The 23,980-nt window shown below is 47.8% G+C and overlaps 1 protein-coding gene across 5 annotated transcripts in view; it reads right to left on the minus strand.

Moving 5' to 3' along the window:
• Positions 1 to 268: 268 nt before the first annotated feature.
• Positions 269 to 23,980, minus strand: part of KDM2A (lysine demethylase 2A) — a 211,585-nt gene continuing 187,873 nt past the window's right edge. For all 5 annotated transcript variants that reach the window (XM_075349289.1, XM_075349288.1, XM_075349287.1 and 2 more), the window contains 4 exons: positions 5,118 to 5,281; positions 4,239 to 4,397; positions 2,990 to 3,205; positions 269 to 1,397 (listed from right to left, as the gene is read on the minus strand). In XM_075349289.1, the coding sequence (XP_075205404.1) occupies positions 1,216 to 1,397; positions 2,990 to 3,205; positions 4,239 to 4,397; positions 5,118 to 5,281 (721 nt within the window). In that variant the 3' untranslated portion in view covers positions 269 to 1,215. The remainder of the gene's footprint in view (positions 1,398 to 2,989; positions 3,206 to 4,238; positions 4,398 to 5,117; positions 5,282 to 23,980) is intronic.

A 23,980-nucleotide genomic window follows, 5' to 3' on the forward strand; every position in this document is an offset into this window, starting at 1 on the left:
GCCACATTTCTGTATATTATGCATTTCGTGCTGAAAATACTATGGTGTTAATCGGAGGCCAGGTATGATTTTAATACATCGTAACTATTGTGAGGATGTCCTATTGACAATATAGAATGCTACACTCCTATACTATAATACGAGATGTACAATTCCAGTACTGGCCTTATGAAACAGAAAGAAAGGAAGTTCCCTTCCTGACGAACATCACTTTTTAATTGGAAAAATTACATAATATGAACTACAATAAAAACTACACAAACCACACTTTTAAGTCATTTTTCTTTTTTATTGCAAAAGAAACAAAAAAGGGAAAGCGAGACCGCTCCCGCAGAGAAAAATATCAACCAGGCTCTTTTTATACAATCTAGTCCCGGGCTGGGGAAGGGAGCAGCCGGCGCACACATTACTCCTTGTGTGTGCGCAGATCAGCTTCTGTATATATTTATATATATTTCTGTATATATGCACAAACGGCTGCCCAGTGTGTGTGGAACTAATGCATTGCTGAGTGCACTTCCGCATCTATGTTCTCTAGAGAGAGGGAGAGGGTACAAAAAAAAAAAAAAAGCAACAAACCAAAATCTTAAGTTAAAAAATAAAAAATATAATATTAACCGAATTACAATTTAACAAAAAGCAACCTTCCCTCTCTCGTACTCACACACTCCACCCCAAGCACCCAGAGAAATAAACCTTACTCACAACTTTAATGCTCAACAAGGGCAGGCATTACCATTAAAAATGTTATGGTCAAACAAGAAGGTGAAAAACAAAAGTGAGCTGCCCGCTCACTCCTCAGGTGGCTTTTCCATTAAACTGTCTGGTGAAGAGCTATCCTGTAATAAGGAAGCAAAAAAAAAAAAAACCCCAAAAAAAACAAAACAGAAAAATACAAAGTCTTCCTTTACTCTGACAATGGAGATCCAGTCCTAAAGGTCTTGATTTCAGCCCTAGAAGTGACTGACCCCAACAAGGCTGCCACAGCTGTTTAAATACCCGTTTCAGATATAGCCCACGTCTTTGCACCATGGTTGCCCCACCATAGGCATGTGAGGGCGGGATCTTAAATCGCCAATTATTGCTCCTTGTTTCAGTCGGAATGAGAGGGAGGCAAGGGAGCTGGAGAGCCCCAATGAGGAGGTGTAATGGACAGTGTGCATCCTCCAACACCACAGCATCCCCCTGCACCATACTTCCAGAACACCCCCCACCCTAGCTGATCCTTTGGATGAGCTTGTCATCTGACATACAGTACAAGACGCTGACAGACAGGTCTGAGATGAACCCCTCACATGCTCCCCTTGTCACTTGCTTGCAGCCTCGAAGATCAATAAGTGCCAGGTTCGGGGCTCGCCGCAAGTACATCAAGGACTCATCAGTTACTCCTTTACAACCTGGGAAGAAAAAAAAATAATATATAGATATACAGAAAATTAGTTAAATGTTATATGCTAAAAAGCTAGCAGTTTGTGTTATGGTAGTGTGGATCCTAAGGGCCTCACATTACATTATAAGCACTAGCTTCTGCATGTCCAATCCTCTTTAAGCCTATTACAAAATGGGATAGGAGATTTTCATTCATGTGTGTCTGCTCTTTCCTTCATATTGTTTAATATAAAAGAATCTTAAAAGGAGTTGCCCCCTTTAAGTTAAGCTTTGTTTGGCACAAAATAAAATAAAAAAAGCTGTGTTCACCATCCTTCGATCCCCCAGCGAGTCTCCACCGGTATTCACAGTGTCTGGCATTGGCGTCAGCGGTCATGGTATGTACACAGACAATGCCAGACACCATGAGCAGCAGTGGAGACTCGCGGCTGAACCTAGGGACGGTGAGTACAATTTGGTTTTTTATTTTCTGTTTGTTTTTTGTACACCAAACTAAGTCAGAGTGAAGAATAACTGAAAGAGGACAACCCCTTTAAGTTTACCCCAATCCAGTGTGGAAAATATTAATCCGTAAATGTACTGCATGTTGGCAGGACTGGAACATCCTATAGCTCTAGTGTTGTATGATATACGTTTCAGTGGGAAGGGGCAGAATTTTGAACCCACCCCTAAAATTAAAGCTCTATCCTGCTAAAAATGACAGTAGCTGCCATAATTCCTTTCTGCCTAGTACCATGCGTGTACGGCACTTGGAGGAAAGCCTTGGCATACATGTTGGTCATTTACGATGGTGGAATTGTGACTAGTTTCCTCCAATTCTAGCCTTCGCTTCTAGGTCTTGGTTGTCAATTTTAGCCCATTTAACCAGTGAGAACCTGGTCAATAGCAATCTCCATCACCCTGATGTAAGCCATCCCTGGCATTCTGATTGCCAAAGCTGAATGTTTGAGATAGTGTCTGCCAGCAGCGTGCTTAGGTAAGTAAAGCTTGTCTGCGTTCCTTAGTAGCGTTGGACACCATCTTCACTAATTTCTAAGGGGCTACAGAGCAGGGCCGTGAATAACATAAAGATGCAGTGATACTAGTAACAATTGAGGGGCTGCGGAGGGGATTTCCAAGATCTAACAGTAATATAAAGTCCCGGATGCACTATACCAGGCATTTCTGCTGCAATTCATTCCACATTTGTTGCATAAGCATAAATTATGGTTTAATCGGACATGCTCTGCCATTGGCCCTCTCTGTGAAGCCCAAACAGATGGGAAAGCTGGCTGGCACTAGCATGACAACACACAAGTCATAGAATACTGGAGCATCTACAAGTTACCAAACTGTTGTGACATTTCAGGAATTTTATGTCAGAAAGCTGGGTAAACTGCTTAGTGCCCCTACCGTACATCTGATGAATGATTCACATTACTATATACAGATTTTATATATTATATATATTTATATAAACATTAATACATAGCTATGATACTCAATGTTAATATCTGCAATTTAGAGACTTTTTTTTTTTTTTTTTTTAAGGATCACAAGGGAATAGCAGCACAACTATGACTTAGGAAAGCAGGAAAAAAAGCCGTGGATCACTACTTACCAGCCAAGTGGATGTGTGTGAGAGAACCCCGTGTAGATGAGCCTACAGCTGTAAGAAGGTTGACAGACTGATCCATCAACAAAGGGCAGTGGCTGAGGTCGAGCTTACATAGGTGAGGGCAATATCGTATGATAAGCCGAAGCGTGACATCAGAGATATCCAGGCCAGAGAGACGTAGATCCGCTAAATAACGCAGCTTGCTACGAGAATCATGTCCTACAGACACCAAGAAATCAGAATTGTTATAGACGATATTAGGACAGAGAGGACAATAGGGCTAAGGCTAGGTTCACACTTCCGCTAAAATGTATCAGTCACAATCCGCTGCTCTTGTAAACAACGGAATCCATTTAGCGGATTCCGTTGCTCCCATAGACTTGTATGAGCAGCGGATTGTGACTGATGATGCAGCGTTGCACCCTCCGCCCGACTGATCAGTCGTGGAACGACTGACCGCCGGGCGGGAGGAACGCAGCATGTAACGTTTTTTGAGCAGCGCGATCCGTCGGATTTCGCTGCGCATGCTCTCTGGCTCCCTGCACACGTCACCAGCTTTGGTTGGTTACCCGATATTTACCCTGGTTACGGTGCAAGGAGCCAGCGCTAAGCGGTGTAGGCCCGTAACCAAGGTAAATATCGGGTAACCAAGGTAAACATCGGGTGCTTTGCTGTTACCCGATATTTAGTGTGGTTACGTGTGCAGGGAGGCCGACACTTCCCCGCTCGGCCCCGCCCCCTCCCGCACTCCGAACATGTATGTACACACACACACACACCTGTCCCCAGCCATGCAGACAAGCACTGCCACTGCCACCCTCGTCTGGCCCCGCCCCCCGCTCGGCCCCGCCCCCTCCCGCACTCCGCATGTGCACGCACACACACTCACACATACACTCACCTGTCCCCAGCCATGCAGATCGCAGCACTGCCACTGACATCCTCAGTGCCTAGCCCCGCCCCCCGCTCGGCTTCGCCCCCTCCCGCATTCAGCATGTGTATACACACTCACACACACACTCACCTGTCCTGCAGTCCCTGCGGCACTGACGTCCTCAGTGCCACGGCCCCGCTCGGCTCCCCCCCCCCCCCGAACTCCGCCCCCCGCACACAACGGAATCCGACAAAGAATTCTGTTCTTTGTCATCCGTTGTACAGCGTTGTACAGCGCATCAGTCACATGCGTCAAGCGACTGATACAAAACAACGGAAATGTGAACTTAGCCTAAGACATGAGGTGGCACACAGTTACCTGGCTTCTCAGTTGGTGGAGACAGCAGATCTCTTATCTGTGAGTCTTTAATTCCTACACCCCAGCGTAAATCCAGAGTTCTCAGGAGTGGACAGCTGGAGCTACTAAGAGCGGAAACTGCAGACCACGAGCAACCAGCAAGGATAAGTTCTTTCACCGCTGGGAAAACAGTTCAGAAATACAGGTCAGAGCTAAGAAAGGTTTTGAAGGAAAACACAAGACTTTCTTGAGAAGATCACCCTTGTTCCTCTAAAGCTATGTTCCCATGAGAAGTTTTTTGGTGCGTTGTTGATGTTCCAGATTTTATGCAGGGTATGGTTTGTGCAGATTATATTACATGTGTCGTTTACCTGCTGATTTCCTCAGCTCATAGAAGTCTATGAAGAAAATCCATAAAAAAAGGGCATATTTACCGCAAGAGAAATTGTCATGTTGCGGATTTTGAAAATACACCACAGGTCAATTAATGAAGAGTGAAAAAAGTACAGTGGACATGAGATTTCTATAACACCCATCCACTTGATATCAGACTGTGAGACACTTTTTTTGTGCAAGAAAGTACGTACCAAATACTCATTGTGGGAACTTAAGCATCAACTCCTTTAAAACTTAGTGGAACAAGTGCAAATTATAAAAATCGCCAACAAATCGCCACCAAGAAAATAAGAACAGGGCAGAAAGTGTAGTGAAAATTTATGGCAAGTTTAATCATGCCGTTTCTGGAATATGTACAAGGTGCGGAGGACAGGGTCTATTGCCCACCTGGTAATGTAATCCTCGGCAACCTGTACATGTGTGCCCTCCCAGAACTCCCATCTTTCAGCAAATTTAACAAAATCACTATTTGATAGCCATTTCCTGTAGTAAAATAGTACTCACCTGGTAGCCTGTTCACTAGCCACGTGAGCTGCTTCTTTGACACATTTGTCCAACTAAGATCCAGCTGTACGGGCTGCCTTTTTATGATGCCACTAAGTGCCTGCGGCATCAGAGACTTGCAGCGGCTCATATCAATCCTGGACCAAAGGCGTTTATCACAACCCCTACAAATACAAGCAAAAAGCTCTGATCAGTACATGGCATCTGCCCATGCTATAAACCCTTACTGTACCAAGGTGTCCGTGGAATGGGAGTCCTGACTGTCACTACCAACGTGGCAGAAAACAGGAACATAATCAGTCTCATTAATTGGCAATACTAGATTACATTTTCATTTAACAGTTTAGCATTTATTGTAATGTTTACTATTAATCTGCCGATCAATACCATGAATGCTGTGGAGAGAAAAGCGCACATAGGGTCTTATCTGGCAAACAATGCAGGCTTAGAAAATGAAAACAGGTGCTCACCTATGGAAGTTGTGACAGGCACAACTCCTATGTATGCAGAAAATGGTCAAGCAGCAGCCCCGATAATGCAACAGGGAATCATGAATGGATAAGAAAGTCGGGTTTAACACTGCGCTAAAACCATGAAGCCAAACGATGTGATGAATTCTTTGCTATATTTTCTTTATTTAGGCCAAGTCAACACGTTTCAAAGGCATGTCCGCCTTCATCAGGACAGAGGAAAAAACAGCATGATACCAATTGCTACTTGGGGATACATATATATTGAAAAAGAGGCTCCACGTCTACACAGGTGATGTCAGCCAGGGAATGACTGAACGTCACGTGTATGGAAAACAGAAAGAAAGTGGAGAAAAAGTGAAAGAAACAGAAAGAAGAAAAAAAAGGGGAATTGGAAGGGGTTAAAACAGAGGAGGTGTACGCATATGTCTGTAAAAAAATATATATAAAAAAATTTTTTGCTTTAATAAAAACAAATGTAAATGTAAACATTTTGCTGATTGTTTTGCCAGCGACCTGACACTATATATTTTTATGTATTTTTAGGCGCAAGCTTTATAAATAAAGCACATTTTTTTTACATTTGTTTTTATTAAAGCAAAAATTTTTTTTATATATATTTTTTTTACAGACATATGCGTACACCTCCTCTGTTTTAACCCCTTCCAATTCCCCTTTTTTTTCTTCTTTCTGTTTCTTTCACTTTTTCTCCACTTTCTTTCTGTTTTCCATACACGTGACGTTCAGTCATTCCCTGGCTGACATCACCTGTGTAGACGTGGAGCCTCTTTTTCAATATATATGTATCCCCAAGTAGCAATTGGTATCATGCTGTTTTTTCCTCTGTCCTGATGAAGAAGGCGGACATGCCTTTGAAACGCGTTGACTTGGCCTAAATAAAGAAAATATAGCAAAGAATTCATCACATCGTTTGGCTTCATGGTTTTAGCGCAGTGTTAAACCCGACTTTCTTATCCATTCATGATCAATACCATGATGAGAATATATACATCTTTAAAGGAGTTGTCCGACATTAGCTTAACAAACATTTTTGAGTTTATCTGTGCTGTATTGTCATATAAATCACCCCTACATTGTTATTTTTTGTTTTCTAACTTTTGTTCCTCTTGAATTATCCCTTTATTCTCTGCAGCTTCTTGTTTACATTCAGCTCCAGCAAACTGAACACTTCCTGTGCAAAACCTCCCAGTCACAGCTGGCACCACCCACCCCAGTGTCCAGCCTCACCCTCTACCCGCCCCCTGCACACACATTCCCTGTCAGTATTCTTCTCCAGCACCTGACCTGGTATCACTACAGTATTGCAAATAACAGCCCCACATCGGGCTCTGCACCGCACACGCATACATATGGCTCTGCACCGCACACGCATACATATGGCTCTGCACCGCACACATATGGCTCTGCACCGCACACATATGGCTCTGCACCGCACACATATGGTTCTGTACCGCACACATATGGCTCTGTACCGCACACATATGGCTCTGCACCGCACACATATGGCTCTGCACCGCACACATATGGCTCTGCACCGCACACATATGGCTCTGCACCGCACACATATGGCTCTGCACCGCACACATATGGCTCTGTACCGCACACGCACACATATGGCTCTGTACCGCACACATATAGCTCTGTACCGCACACGTACACATATGGCTCTGCACCGCACACATATGGCTCTGCGCACCCCCCCCCCCCCATATGGCTCTGTACCGCACACGTACACATATGGCTCTGCACCGCACACATATGGCTCTGCACCGCACACGCACACATATGGCTCTGCACCGCACACATATGGCTCTGCACACGCACACATATGGCTCTGCACCACACACATATGGCTCTGTACCGCACACGCACACATATGGCTCTGCACCGCACACATATGGCTCTGCACACGCACACATGGCTCTGCACACGCACACATATGGCTCTGCACACGCACACATATGGCTCTGCACACGCACACATATGGCTCTGTACCGCACACATATGGCTCTGTACCGCACACGCACACATATGGCTCTGCACACGCACACATATGGCTCTGCCCACGCACACATATGGCTCTGCACACGCACACAAGGCTCTGCACCCCCCCCCCCCTTCCCCATAGGGAACACATGTAGGGAGTACATACTCACCCGTCCTCGGTCCCCGCCGCTCCTCTGGACATATCAGCACAGTAGTGACGTCACCGCTGTGCTGAAGGGAGCACAGACAGCGGGAGGGACAGTGATGAGAAGCAGCGCTGCGCTGCTTCTCATCAGCACTTTCAAATGTACCGGCATCTGTGATCTGTGATGCCGGTACATTTGAATGTGTGATCCTGAGCAGGGGGCCTGGTGCTGGCGCTGACACCACGGCAGCTGCCGCCAGGCCCCGCCCCCAGGTCACGGACCCCACAGCAGTGCAGGGGGAGGTTACTGGCGAGTAAAAGAGGTGCGGGGGAATGTGTGGGAGGGTGCAGGGAAGGGGGCGGGGCTCATCGCACTATACAGCCCAGCAGGGAGGCGACATGCTGTTCCACATTTGAATGTCAACATGGCCCTGCCCATGTTGACATGAAATGACCGGAAGCAGCAAAATCGCGGCAGGAGCGGTCACATGACCACTGTGAGCCGGGGGAGAGGGGCTGACAGCAGGGCAGGCAAGTGGTCTCTATCTACTTACCTGCCCCAATAGGGAAATAAAAAAAAAAAAAAAAAGTCAAAGAAGCCGGATAACCCCTTTAAATGCTTTACTACTTACGGAAAAAAAAAATTAATTAACACCAAAACCAGAAAAACATTTTTGGTCATCATTTTCTGATCCCTTTTTCCCCACAGATCAGCCTGGTGTATATTTGTTGTGTGTATACGTTTTTCATCACTTTTTAGTCCATTTTTTTGATGAACAACAGTGTTTTTTTATTTAGCATGATTGCTATTTAGCTCATTCTGGAGGGCTGATACTGATGCAGTGATAGCCTATTAGTCTTTTTACTACTTTTCTAGAATGAAAGGTTTTCATGTAATTTTTGTCTAACAATCTGCAGGTATTATTAGCACTGGTGTAATACCTAGAACCTTTTATTCACTTCTAATTTTATTTTTTGTGAGGCGGGATTTACAAAATTTTTTTTTTGGGTGCATTTTTACGTGTTTTGTTTCTTTTTTTTGTGTGGATTACGAGGGGCTGCTGATAAGTCTTTGGCTTTATCCAGAAAGAAACGAGATAGGATGATAAAACTTTACATTTATTCCACATACTCTCCACTGATGTCAACAAACGTCTTACATCAGTATTCCAAGTTCTGTAAGCCTAGCAAAAAGAAGGATTTCAGTTGTGCCTGAAACCAGGCATTTGTAGCAGCCATGCCATTAGAAATGGTGTGAAATTTGGTACCATTGAGGTGTTTCTTCAGGTTTGGAAACAGATGATAATCGGAGGGAGCTAGATCTGGTGAATAAGGTGGGTGGTCAACCAGCTGGAAGCCCAGCTCTGCCAGTTTTGCCGTGGTCGCTTGTGCAGTGTGAGCGGAGGCGTTGTCTTGCAGGAACAAGAACCCTTTGGACATCTTGCCTCCCCTTTTGGCCTTCAGAGCTGCCTTCAATTGGTCCAAAAGTTCAATGTAATACCTTGCATAGATGGTGGAATCCTTTTGAGTCCTTTTAGTCCACTACCAGTACGGAAACTCTGACAAATGGACCAGGAAGTTTTCACTCGCGTGCTTCTCTGATCTGGTGTCAAACATTTGAGGACCCACTTTGCAGATAGCTTCCTCACGTCCAAATATTCATGGATGATGACAAATACGTTCACGGGAAATCCCCATGATGTCTGCTATTGCTTTAACTGAAATTCATGGATTCTCCAGTATGAGGTTGTGCACAGCAGATCTCCAGAACAACAACAACAACAACTCTCTGTTGCCTAGGACGTTCCTCATTATTGTTCCTGAAGTGGCTCGTTTTAAATTTGGCAATCCAGTTCTCAACTGTGGAATATGAAGGGCATTGATCCTCCAATGTCTGCGACATATCACCATGAATATCCTTCGCAGAAACAAGAATTTTATCACTTCTCTGCTCTCAGTTGCTGTGAAAATCGCATTAGACTCTGCCATTTTGTTTTCCTGTGTGCGTAGAACACTGTTGCCATAAGCAACAAACACAAAATTTTGAAAACATATATTAGACACATAAGTCTATCATGTGATGTAACATGCATTACCATAGAAACAAAAAATAATCACAAAGCCAATGACTTGTCAGCAGCCCCTATATATGGGATTTGTCTACAGTCCATTTTTAACAAAGCCAGTTTTAACAGTCCCCCTCCCCCCCCAATGTAGCAAAACCTGTATGCTGTCCTTTGTTGTAGTGATTTTGAACTTTGTCATTGCTTTCCATGGATAAAAAAAAACCCACAAAAAACACTGCAAAATTGACATGCTGTAGATTTTAAAAAAATATGCTGCAGTCCTTAATTTAAAAAAACAAGTGTTTGCATAAAATCGGAAATTACATAGCTGTTATTGCGACTTTAAAACGCAGCTTTTGTGCAGGTGAATAAAATAAAAGCATGCAAAAGAAAACGCTGCATGTGAACATAGCTAATCATTTGTGCTGCGTTTTTTCAGCTTTCTTTGGTGAACAAAACAAACTTTATTAACATGTATAAAAGACAAATCACATTTGTAATTTGTCTGTAAAAATGCAGCAAAAAATAAATAAAAAAATAAATAAAAGCAGAAAGAAAAAAAGGATGGAAAAATATGTTCAGGTCTTACAAGGCCCAACTCCAGAGCCTGCTAAATGTATGGCATTTCAAGTTAAATTCCTGTGATAAAGCAGGAAAGATTTAAAAGGAATAGGTCCACAGGATATGACCCTCTACAATATTAATCTGCGCATGTAGATCTGTCAAACACAAGTCCAGCAATCAATCAAATCGTTCTTCAGCCTCATTTGGATATGTGAAGCCTCTGTCACTCCAGCTCTGTTCCCCACCCAGCTCAGCCTCCTCCTGACTGACAGCCTTTATGCTGTGTGACTTCAGGCAAAGCAGTGGTCAGTGACAGAGGCTTCAGGTAAACTGCTTTGAACACTAATTTGCATATTAAGTCAAACACTGATGTAACGGAGGAACGGACTGGCCTTTTAAAGGTATGAGCAATGAATGGCAGGAAGTCTTGGCTCACGCACCCCCATACAAGTCTATGGGAGCGAGTGAAATATCGCACTGCACTTGCATGTTGTTATCTGACCTCAGTGTGATATACGCAGACACAGGTGGCAGAGGAGAGGGAGATAGTGCGTTTCCCCCCTTCTCCACATGACCCTGGCTCACACTTACAGCATGGGGTTTTTAGCATATTGCTTCGATGCTCTCACATCGGAAGCTCTGTGCAGGTGGAGCCGAGGCCTAAGGCCCTGTGCGCACTAGACCGTTTTACCCGCGGATTTACCCACGGATTTGCCGCGGAAATTTCTTGAGAGATGTCTGCAATCTTTGTGCAGACATTTCCCAGCAAATTCTATGAGAAAAAAAAATAGCTGTGCGCACTGTGTGGATTTTTCTCAAGAAATTTCCTTGAGAAGAATTTCTCGAGAAAATTTCTTGAGAAAATGTGCATGTCCATTATTTTCCGCAGGTACCTGCGGTATACCCCCGGAATTTCACTCCATTCACTGTAATGTAATCGCGAAATTCCGGGGGTATACCGCAGGTAGCAAATGATGTGCGGTATGCCCCCGGTATAGCCGCGATTTACCTGCCGTAATGCTCATCGCTGCCTGCGGTTTTGCAGGAAGTGATGTCATTATGCCAGGAAGAGGAAGCGGAGAAGAGTAAACACAGACGTCACACTCCCTGGACGCCGCACAGAAGCACTTCCGTGCGACCTCCAGGTGCCCGTGCAGTCTGTGTCCTGCTCCAGCCTCGCGGCTGCCTGCACTGCAGGGTGTCAGTGTGTGCCCGCAGTGTCAGCAGCTTGTCACGCTGCAGTGTCAGTGTGTGCCCGCAGTATTGGCAGCTTGTCACGCTGCAGCGCAGGCAGACACTGACACAGGCAGACACTGACACAGCACTGCAGGGTATCAGTGTCTGCCCGCAGTGTCAGCAGCCTGTCATGCGGCAGCGCAGGCAGACACTGACACCCTGCAGTGCTGGGAGCCGCGGGGATGACTAGCGCTGCTGTCAGGAGGTGAGATCATTACCTGCTGTGACGATCTCCTGCCTCCTGACGTCAGCGCGGTGACTGCTGTCTATGCCCGTCTCGCGAGCGGCCCGAGACTGTCACTAGCGGTGACGTCACGGGCTCTCGCGATACTTCGGACAACGCGGCGGGCATAGAAGTCAGTGACAGCGCTGACGTCAGCAGTACAGGAGATGATCACAGCAGGTAATGATCTCATCTATGCTCCTGATGGCAGCGCTCAGCATCCCCTGCAGTGACCTGGGCTGACCTATTGATGTTAGCTCAGGTCACTGCATTGCTCTCCCAGACAATGGGGAACATTCGGTTCTTCATTGACTGGGACAGCGACTATGGTATGGATCGCCGTGCCCCCAACTTATTGGATTACGCCGGAAGTGGAATTGATTGCTCTTTTCAATAAATTGGTTAAAGAGGGAATGTTTTGGGGCAGACCTGGGCAAGGGGCGGCCCGCGGGCCACATCCGGCCCGCCTACTCTCTGTGACCGGCCCGCCTGGCTCCGGGCGTCCTTGCTGACCGGTCACTGATGAGGGCAATCTGACCTGTTGTCCGGAGCTCCAGGCTCCGGGCGGCCCGTGGTCAGATTGCCCTCATCACACGCTGCGTGCCGGCAGGGAGCAGAGGACAGATACTGCAGCACCGCACAGTGCAGCAGCGGAACGCAGGAATCTGTCCTCTGTTTCCTGCCGGCACTTTCTCTGTGACACACACGCGCTCGCCCTGATGTCGTCAGTACGGCGCGCGTGTGTGTCATTTGAAAAGTTCCCGCCCCGGCAGGAGAAGAAGATGCAGCAGCCGGAGCCCGTACGGAGAGAGGAAGCAGCTCAGCAGGGAGCCATACAAGAGAAGAAGGATGTCAGCGGGAGCCCGTACGGAGGTGCCTGAGGAGGGAAAGGTGAGTGGTGACTAGTAACCTGAGGGGACAATGGGGGGAGTGGAGTGGAGGGGAGGGGGTGGGTAACTGGTGAGTAATATTTGGGTGTAGTGATGTAGTATATGGCAATGTAGTTTTACAGGTGTAGTATATAGGGGTCTAGTGATGTATATGTGGATGTAGTGATGTATATTACAAGTGTATATAGGGGTGCAGTGATGTATATTACAAGTGTATATAGGGGTGCAGTGATGTATATTACAAGTGTATATAGGGGTGTAGTGATGTATATTACAGGTGTATATAGGGGTGTAGTGATGTATATTACAGGTGTATATGGGGGTGCAGTGATGTATATTACAGGTGTATATAGGGGTGTAGTGATGTATATTACAGGTGTATATGGGGGTGCAGTGATGTATATTACAGGTGTATATAGGGGTGTAGTGATGTATATTACAGGTGTATATAGGGGTGTAGTGATGTATATTACAGGTGTATATAGGGGTGTAGGGATGTATATTACAGGTGTATATGGGGGTGTAGTGATGTATATTACAGGTGTATATAGGGGTGTAGTGATGTATATTACAAGTGTATATAGGGGTGTAGTGATGTATATTACAGGTGTATATGGGGGTGTAGTGATGTATATTACAGGTGTATATGGGGGTGCAGTGATGTATATTACAGGTGTATATAGTGATGTATATTACAGGTGTATATGGGGTGCAGTGATGTATATTACAGGTGTATATGGGGGTGTAGTGATGTATATTACAGGTATATATGGGGGTGAAGTGATGTATATTACAGGTGTATATGGGGGTGTAGTGATGTATATTACAGGTATATATGGGGGTGAAGTGATGTATATTACAGGTGTATATAGGGGTGTAGTGATGTATAATACAGGTGTATATGGGGGTGCAGTGATGTATATTACAGGTGTATATGGGGGTGTAGTGATGTATATTACAGGTGTATATGGGGGTGCAGTGATGTATATTACAGGTGTATATGGGGGTGTAGTGATGTATATTACAGGTATATATGGGGGTGAAGTGATGTATATTACAGGTGTATATGGGGGTGAAGTGATGTATATTACAGGTGTATATAGGGGTGTAGTGATGTATATTACATGTGTATATGGGGGTGTAGTGATGTATATTGCAGGTGTATATGGGGGTGTAGTGATGTATATTACAGGTGTATATGGGGGTGTAGTGATGTAGTATATGGGGATTGTTTGTGTATATATGTATATAGCGTGTGTGTATGTATGTGTGTGTGCGTGCGTGCAGAGAGAAAAGCCCGTAACTGCTAGTGGTACTGGAGTTACATCGGGTACCACGTGCTCTCTCCCTGCCCCCTGCAGCGCCATACCGCCATTACAGGGCCTGATTGCGTTTCTCCGGTACCTGTTTGCATACATGTGACAGGTACCGGAGAAAACACGAGTCTGTGAAATAAAAAGATTTTCCATATTTACCTGCTTTCTTCAGCTCTGCTGCCTCCCGCTCCTGACCACCGCTCATTCATTGATTATTCACCGCACTCAGGACCTGGAAGCCGGAGCATCGCGATGACAGCACCGTTGAGGACATCACCGCAGGGACAGGTGAGTATTCTGCAAGCACAGTGACCTCCAGGAGGTCATCAGAGTTTCCAAAGAACTCTGATGACCATCCTGCGACACCCATGCTACAGCTTCATGGGTTCATCAGAGTTCATTGGGAACTGTGACGAGTCCCCGAGATGCTCCGGCTTCCAGGTTCTCAACATACACACACACCTGTATACTCACCCAGCGATGCAGTCCCCAGCGCTGTCACTGCTTCCAGCTGCTCACTGCAGTGAATATTCAGTGAGTATAATTACCAGCGATAAGGAGCGGGAGGCAGCAGAGCCAGAGACAGCAGCACTGGAGAGAGGTAAATATAGAAAATCTTTTTATTAAAAAGACCCGTGTTTTCTCTGGTATTTGTCACACTGATGTCACAGAGATCAAATCAGTGTGCGATCCGTGTGACACCCGTGCTGCCAGAGAAAAAAAGGACATGTGTGCGTGCAGGGCCACGAGGGGTCACACAGTCCGTAACTTACTGTTTGTATATGAAGGGATAGTATGTATGCTATACACAGTATTGGGTAAACCTGAGTTAATTATATTAGTCCGGCCCTCTAAAACCATCCCAATTTCTCATGCGGCCCCATGGGAAAATTAATTGCCCACCCCTGTTTTGGGGAGTGTTTTTTCAAATAAAACTTTTTTTGTTGTCTTTTATTTATTACTGACTGGGTTGGTGATGTCGGGTATCTGATAGACGCCTGACCTCACCAACCCCAGGGCTTGATGCCAGGTGACATTACACATCTGGCATCAACCCCATACATTACCTCGTTTGCCAACGCACCAGGGCAACGGGATGAGCTGGGGCGAAGCGCCAGGATTGGCACGTCTAATGGATGCGCCACTTCTGGGGCGGCTGCGGCCTGCTATTTTTAGGCTGGGGAGTGTCCAATAACAGTGGACCTCCGTAGTCTGAGAATACCAGACCACAGCTGTCCGCTTTACCTTGGCTGGTGATCCAATTTGGGGGGACCCTACGTTTTTTGTTTTAAATTATTTATTTAATGTAAAATAACAGGGTGGGGTGCCCTCTATTTTGGATTACCAGCTAAGGTGAAGCTGCCAGCTGTGGTTTGCAGGCTGCAGCCGTCTGCTTTACCCTAGCTGGCTACAAAAGATGGGGGGACCTCACGTCGTTTTTTTTTTAATTATTTATTTATTTTATGGCTAAATACAAGGCTAAGCGTCCTTTAGTGCCACATGAAAGTCACTAAAGGGTGCCAGCTTAGAAAATGCAGGGAGGTGGGACATTATATAGGTCTTTCTCATCTATCTATGGCCCGTTTCACACGTCAGTGAAAAACACTGACGTTTTTCACTGGCGTGTAAAACACGCACATGTCCCTCCGTGTGCCGTGAATTACGGCACACGTGGGTTGTCTAAGTGCAATCCGGGCTCCGTTCTCCGTGGCCCGTGATTGCACTTAGAAATCAACTCACCTGTGCGCGCTCCCGCTGTCCTTGGTGCTGATCGCTCCCGCGGTGCAGCATCCGGCCGGCGGTGACCCCCGCAGCAGCTGCACGGGCTGCAGAGAGCGCCGCTGAAGCCGGGTGAGTAAAAATGTTTTTATTTTAAAAGCACGTTTTCTTCTGGCACGTGTTTCACGGACCACACCACTGCGTGGTCCGTGGGACATCAGTGATGCCAAAAAAAAAAAGGACATGTCTCCGTGCGGCAATCACGCACACGCGGGTACGCCGCACGGAGACACGTGCAGTGAAAAATCACTGACGTGTGAGCAGACCCATTCATTATAATGGCTCTGCGTATGTCAGTGATTCTGGTACGTTTAAAAAAAAAGCACAAACGTACCAGAATCACTGACGTGTGAAACAGGCCTATCTATTCATCTATCCATCTTTCACTCTATCCATTATCTGTCTATCGATTATCTATATTATTTATTGCAAAACCGCAGGGACCAACCTGCGGCAAATCCGCATGCGTTTTTCACGCGGATTTTTCCGCAGGTGCGGAAATCTTCAACTCCCAGAAGTTTCTCAAGAAATTTTCTTGAGAAAAATCACTTTTCTAGTGCGCACAGAGCCTAAGGGAATTTTCAGCTAAACCATCAGATGGGGTCTGTGGATGGCTCTGCAAATTTGTATTCCTTTCCTTAGCTCACAATGTAAAAGGAGAACATGATAAAGAAGGGAATTTTGTTTACTTACCGTAAATTCCTTTTCTTCTAGCTCCAATTGGGAGACCCAGACAGTGGGTGTATAGCTACTGCCTCTGGAGGCCGCACAAAGAACTACACTTAAAAGTGTAAGGCCCCTCCCCTTCTGGCTATACACCCTCCCGTAGGAGTACGGATTCCTCAGTTTTAGTACCAAAGCAAGAAGGAGGAAAGCCAATAACAGTTTCAAAAACAAATTCAATCCGATAACAAGATCGGAGAACTTAAGAAACAACATGAACAACATGTGCACCCGAAAAACGAAACCCTAAGAACAAATAGGGCGGGTGCTGGGTCTCCCAATTGGAGCTAGAAGAAAAGGAATTTACGGTAAGTAAACAAAATTCCCTTCTTCTTTTTCGCTCCTAATTGGGAGACCCAGACAGTGGGACGTCCAAAAGCAGTCCCTGGGTGGGTAAAAAGATACCACATGAACGGGCTGTCAGACAGCCTCTTCCTACAGGTGGGCCACCGCCGCCTGAAGGACCTGTCTACCTAGGCTGGCATCTGCCGAAGCGTAGGTATGCACTTGATAGTGTTTGGTAAACGTGTGCAGACTCGACCAGGTAGCCGCCTGGCACACTTGCTGAGCCGTAGCCTGATGCCGCAATGCCCAGGACGCACCCACGGCTCTGGTAGAATGGGCCTTCAGTCCAGATGGGATCGGAAGCCCAGCAGAACGGTATGTGTGAAGAATTGGTTCCTTGATCCACCGCGCCAGGGTGGATTTGGAAGCTTGCGATCCCTTATGCTGACCAGCGACTAGGACAAAGAGCGCATCAGAACGGCGTAGAGACGCCGTGCGAGAAATGTAAATCCTGAGTGCTCTCACCAGGTCCAACAGATGTAAACCCTTTTCAAATTGGTGAACTGGATGCGGACACAAAGATGGCAAAGTGATATCCTGATTGAGATGAAAGGAAGAAACCACCTTGGGAGAAAACTCTGGAATTGGACGCAGTACTACCTTGTCTTGGTGAAACACCAGGAAGGGAGATTTGCAAGATAACGCCGCTAGCTCGGACACTCTTCGAAGAGACGTGACCGCCACAAGAAAAACTACCTTTTGTGAAAGCCGAGAAAGGGGAACCTCTTTCAAAGGCTCGAAAGGCGGCTTCTGGAGAGCAATGAGAACCTTGTTCAGATCCCAGGGTTCCAATGGCCGTCTGTAAGGAGGAACGATATGACAAACTCCTTGGAGAAACGTGCGTACTTTAGAAAGCCGTGCCAAGCGCTTCTGAAAGAATACGGATAGCGCGGAGACTTGACCCTTAAGCGAGCTAAGCGACAAACCTTTTTCCAACCCAGACTGCAGGAAGGAAAGAAAAATTGGCAATGCAAATGGCCAGGGAGAAAACCCTTGAGCCAAGCACCACGCTAAGAATATCTTCCACGTCCTGTGATAGATCTTAGCTGAGGATGGTTTTCTAGCCTGTCTCATTGTGGCAACAACTTCATGAGATAAACCTGAGGCCGCTAGGATCCAGGACTCAATGGCCACACAGTCAGGTTCAGGGCCGCAGAATTCAGATGGAAAAACGGCCCTTGAGACAGCAAATCTGGACGGTCTGGTAGTGTCCACGGTTGGCCTACCGTGAGATGCCACAGATCCGGGTACCACGACCTTCTTGGCCAATCTGGAGCGACGAGTATGGCTCGATGGCAGTCGGACCTGATTTTCCGGAGAACTCTGGGTAACAATGCTAGAGGTGGGAACACATAGGGGAGTCGGAATTGCGACCAATCCTGAACCAAGGCGTCTGCCGCCAGCGCTCGGTGATCGTGAGACCGTGCCATGAAAACTGGGACCTTGTTGTTGTGCCGTGACGCCATCAGATCGACGTCCGGCGTCCCCCAGTGGCAACAGATCTGCTGAAACACGTCCGGGTGAAGGGACCATTCTCCTGCGTCCATGCCCTGGCGACTGAGAAAGTCTGCTTCCCAGTTTTCCACGCCTGGGATGTGAACTGCGGATATGGTGGACGCTCTGCTTTCCACCCACGTCAAAATCCGCTGGACTTCTTGAAAAGCTTGGCGACTGCGTGTTCCCCCTTGGTGGTTGATGTACGCCACCGCCGTGGAATTGTCCGACTGAATCCGAATCTGCTTGCCTTCCAGCCATTGTTGGAAGGCTCGCAGGGCAAGATAGATTGCTCTGATTTCCAGAACATTGATCTGCAGGGTGGACTCTTCCTGAGTCCACGTACCCTGAGCCCTGTGGTGGAGAAACACCGCTCCCCACCCTGATAGGCTCGCATCCGTCGTGACCACTGCCCAGGACGGGGGAAGGAACGACTTTCCCTGTGACAATGAGGTGGGGAGAAGCCACCAACGCAGAGAGTCCTTGGCAGTCTGAGAGAGGGAGACAGTCCTGTCGAGGGACGTCGATTTCCCATCCCATTGGCGTAGAATGTCCCATTGTAGAGGGCGCAGATGAAACTGCGCGAACGGGACTGCCTCCATTGCTGCTACCATCTTTCCTAGGAAATGCATGAGGCGCCTCAGTGAGTGCGACTGGCTCTGAAGGAGAGATTGCACTCCAGTCCGTAGCGAGCACTGCTTGTCCAGTGGAAGCCTCACTATCGCTGAGAGAGTATGAAACTCCATGCCAAGATAAGTCAGAGATTGGGTCGGGGTTAGATGAGACTTTGGAAAGTTGATAATCCACCCGAAACTCTGGAGAGTGTCTAGTGCCACCTTCAGACTGTGTTGGCATGCCTCTTGAGAGGGTGCCTTTATAAGCAGGTCGTCTAGATACGGGATGACCGAGTGACCCTGCGAGTGCAGAACAGCTACTACTGCTGCCATGACTTTGGTGAAGACCCGGGGGGCTGTTGCCAGACCGAAAGGTAACGCTACGAACTGTAGGTGTTCGTCGTGTATGACGAAGCGTAGGAAACGCTGATGCTCTGGTGCAATCGGCACGTGGAGATACGCATCTTTGATATCTATTGATGCTAGAAAATCTCCTTGAGACATTGAGGCTATGACGGAGCGTAGGGATTCCATCCGGAACCTCCTGACTTTTACGTGTCTGTTGAGCAACTTTAGATCCAGGACGGGTCGATACGATCCGTCCTTTTTTGGGACCACAAACAGATTGGAGTAAAAACCGTGACCTTGTTCCTGAAGAGGGACGGAGGTCACCACTCCTTCCGCCTTTAGAGCGGCCACCGCCTGCAACAGAGCATCGGCTCGGTCTGGTGGTGGAGAAGTTCTGAAGAAACGAGTTGGCGGACGAGAACTGAACTCTATCCTGTACCCGTGAGACAGAATATCCCTCACCCAACGGTCTTTGACGCGTGACAGCCAAATGTCGCCAAAGTGGGAAAGCCTCCCACCGACCGCGGGTGTGGGAATCGGAGACCGCAAGTCAGGAGGACGCCGTCTTGGCAACGGTTCCTCCGGCTGTCCTTTTTGGGCGTGACTGAGACCTCCAAGAATCTGAGCGTCTCTGGTCTTTTTGAGTCTTTTTTGACGAGGCGAATTGGGACCTGCCCGGACCTCGAAAGGACCGATAACCAGACTGACCCTTCCTCTGTTGGGGTTTGTTTTGTCTGTGTTGCGGTAAGGATGAGTCCTTACCCTTGGAGTGTTTGATGATTTCATCCAAACGCTCTCCAAACAATCGGTCACGAGAAAAAGGCAAATTGGTTAAGCACTTCTTGGAATGAGAATCTGCTTTCCAATGTCTCAACCACAGGGCCCTACGCAAAACAACGGAGTTGGCTGACGCCACTGCCGTGCGGCTTGTAGCGTCAAGAACAGAATTAATCGCGTACGACGCGAATGCCGCCATTTGCGAGGTCAATGGTGCTACCTGCGGGGCAAATGCACGTGTGACTGAGTCGACTCGCGCAAGCCCGGCTGAGATAGCTTGGAGTGCCCATACGGCCGCAAAAGAAGGCGCTAATGACGCTCCAATCGCTTCATAGATGGATTTCAGCCAGAGCTCCATCTGCCTGTCAGTGGCATCTTTAAGTGCCGCTCCATCTTCAACTGCAACCAAGGATCTAGCTGCAAGCCTGGAAATTGGAGGATCCACTTTTGGACACTGGGTCCAACCCTTGACCACCTCAGGGGGAAAAGGGTAGCGTGTATCTTTAAGCCGTTTAGGAAAACGCCTTTCAGGATAAGCGTGGGGTTTCTGGATTGCGTCTCTAAAGTCAGCGTGGTCCAGAAAAGTGCTTAATGTACGCTTAGGGTATCTGAAATGGATTCTCTCGTGCTGCGAAGCTGACTCCTCTACAAGAGGAGCTGGTGGGGAAATATTTAACATCTTATTGATGTTAAATATAAGATCATTAACTATGGCGTCACCATCTGGTGTATCTAGATTGAGAGCGGTCCCAGGATCAGAATCCTGATCAGTTACGTCCGCCTCATCACCCATAGATTCATCTCGCTGGGATCCTGACCATTGAGATGAATGTGAAGGCCCGTCATAGCGAGCCCGCTTAGGCTGCCCGGGGCCATCGTCCGAGTCAGAGTCTTCACCCTGAGGTGTATATGCCCGTCCCGGAGCTTGATTCAGCTGAGGGGGACCAGGGGGCAATGATTGCACAGTGTCCGTGGCCTGAAGTACAGGCCTAGCTCGCAATGTGTCAAGAATTTGTGACATAGTGAGAGACATTCTGTCAGCAAAAGCTGCAAACTCAGTTCCTGTCACCTGGACAGCATTCACAGGTGGTACACCCTGGGTCACGTCCAGCAGAGGTCCCGACTGTGCAAGCGCCGCAGGGGCCGAGCACTGCACACAATGGGGGTCCGTGGAGCCTGCCGGTAGAAAAGTCCCACATGCGGTGCAGGAAGCATATAATGTCTGTGCCTTGGCACCCTTGCGTTTTACGGACGACATGCTGCTGGCTCTCTGCAATGTGAGAGAGTCTATAGCCAAAGGGCGACCAGCGCTATGTAATACCAAGTATTTGTAGAAACAAAATACTAAGAATACTACTGGCACAAGAGGGGGTGAGCCCTGAGGGCTGCTTACCGCCCGCTGAATAGCGGGTAAGAGGCGCAGAATTCCTTGTCTGGGTCTCCCCGGCTCCCCTCTGCAGCTCAGCGTGTCAGCAGGAATGGCTGCCGGCGTCTGTGGAGAGGGGCGGTCCGTGGGAGTTTCCAAACAAAAGTGCGGGAAACAGTGTCCCCTCTGTGCCGATTGTGAGGGCTGGAGTATGTAAAAACGACTCCAGCCCTCGGCGCTGATGCACTGGCCAGCGTCCCGCCCCTCTCCTGACTGGCAGGTCTGGGGGCGGGAACGAACGGAAGCAGGCCGCAAAAGCCGGGGACTCGAGTTATCAGCGCGGCCGCCGTAAAAGCGCGGGCCGCGCTGAAGTCCCCGGCGCACCACAAGTGCCAGCCGCGCCGCAGTCCCAGCGGCCGGCGCGACCGATTCCCAGAAGTGGCCAGCGTCCCGCCCCTCTCCTGACTGGCAGGTCTGGGGGCGGGAACGAACGGAAGCAGGCCGCAAAAGCCGGGGACTCAAGTTATCAGCGCGGCCGCCGTAAAAGCGCGGGCCGCGCTGAAGTCCCCGGCGCACCACAAGTGCCAGCCGCGCCGCAGTCCCAGCGGCCGGCGCGACCGATTCCCAGAAGTGTGCCTGCTTCAGCAAAGCTGAATGAGGCCATGGCACAAGCGCCGTAGCGCTGATGTCCCCCGGCGCACTACAACACCCAGCATGCTGCGGTGTGAGCGCCAAATGCACGGGGACACAGAGTACCTTGAGGAAGCAGGGCCATGTCCCTGATGTACTCCGCTCCATCCAGCATCTTCTCCAGGGGCTGTAGATGGAGCACGGTCTCAGTGCCTGGAGACCAGTAAATCCCACTTCACCCAGAGCCCTGTAAAAAGGGATGGGGAAGGAATCAGCATGTGGGCTCCTGCCGCCGTACCCGCAATGGGTACCTCAACCTTACAAACACCTCCGACATACAGTGGGGTGAGAAGGGAGCATGCTGGGAGCCCTGTATGGGCCCTCTTTTCTTCCATCCGACATAGTCAGCAGCTGCTGCTGACTAAAAACAATGGAGCTATGCGTGCGTGTCTGACCTCCTGCGCACAAAGCTAAAACTGAGGAATCCGTACTCCTACGGGAGGGTGTATAGCCAGAAGGGGAGGGGCCTTACACTTTTAAGTGTAGTTCTTTGTGCGGCCTCCAGAGGCAGTAGCTATACACCCACTGTCTGGGTCTCCCAATTAGGAGCGAAAAAGAAAGGATGTGGTTGTTACATGGAGTCTAAATTTGTTCCTTGGTTGACACAAAAATGTATACTTCTCAACATTGACACTGCAACACTTAGAAGGAAAAGTTTTTGAATTACGGTAATCACAAGATGTGTAATATTAGGGATCTGCAAAACTGTGGAAAACTAAACTAAATTTTGAAGACATCTCAACTTATTCAGTAAACGATTAATAGCACCAAGTGCAGAAATTCCTGCATTCACATGACTTGGCAGCTATCAATGAAGTTAATAGCGGTCAGAGGAATATTCTGCCACGTTGAAGGCACTTGGACAAATCATCAAGATCCACTGCTGATCAATGACATTCCAGATGTGCTCAATGGGAGAAAAGTCTGGAGAAACCACAGGCCGTGGTAGCATTTTTAGACCACGGAGAATACTCACAGTAGAATCAGCACCTTGTGGCCAAGTTGGCATGATAAAAAGCAGTATGCTGCAATTGGCAGCGTATCTCGGCTCACACACTCCCATAAAAGTCTATGGGTGAGGGTGAAACACTGGATTGCACTCCGATGACATCCAAGTGCAGTCGAATATATGGAGAGACAAGCAATGGAGAACATGGAGAAATTAATCTCTCCTCACCTGTGCTCAGATTCTCACATTCGAGAGACTGGAGCACAATATAAGGACACTCGGCGCATGCTCGCAGCAGAGTCTGAACCAAGTGTCATTAGAATATCACATCCCATGTTCTCGCATCGAATGCTGTACGCCCGTCTGACACTTGCCAAATGCATAGATCTGTACAGGAGACTGAATGCTGAGCAGGAAATGAGCAGTAAAGAAACACGTTCCTGAATGGAAAGCTGCAATATCCACTATCCAAAACCCTTCTGCAGAACAGAGAATGAACACTTATTTTCCAGCAGATGTGCTGCACAGAATAACAGCTCTGCACAGGGAATAGCAGACGTTCTGTGTCCTGATACATTTATTAGCATCAGTACTACAGCGCAGCAATGACATGGAGAGGATGTGCTGGGAAGTTACTAGCTCTGAGGAACAGCTGCTAAGAAATCTATTTGGACACAGCGTACCGTGAAAGGAGTGATCAGTGAAAGTGGTGGTGATTCGAGAGCTGTTCTCCCCGATGGAGCACATGCCGCAGGGATGGGATCTACTTGTACACTGCCTTCTTGGTCACACTCCGGCGGCTCTCTGTCAGGAGGTGGTGACTTTAACAGGTTCTGCGGCCAAATATTACACTGTGCCCTT

Source organism: Anomaloglossus baeobatrachus, chromosome 5 (genome assembly GCF_048569485.1).
Source record: "Anomaloglossus baeobatrachus isolate aAnoBae1 chromosome 5, aAnoBae1.hap1, whole genome shotgun sequence".
NCBI lineage: Eukaryota > Metazoa > Chordata > Amphibia > Anura > Aromobatidae > Anomaloglossus > Anomaloglossus baeobatrachus.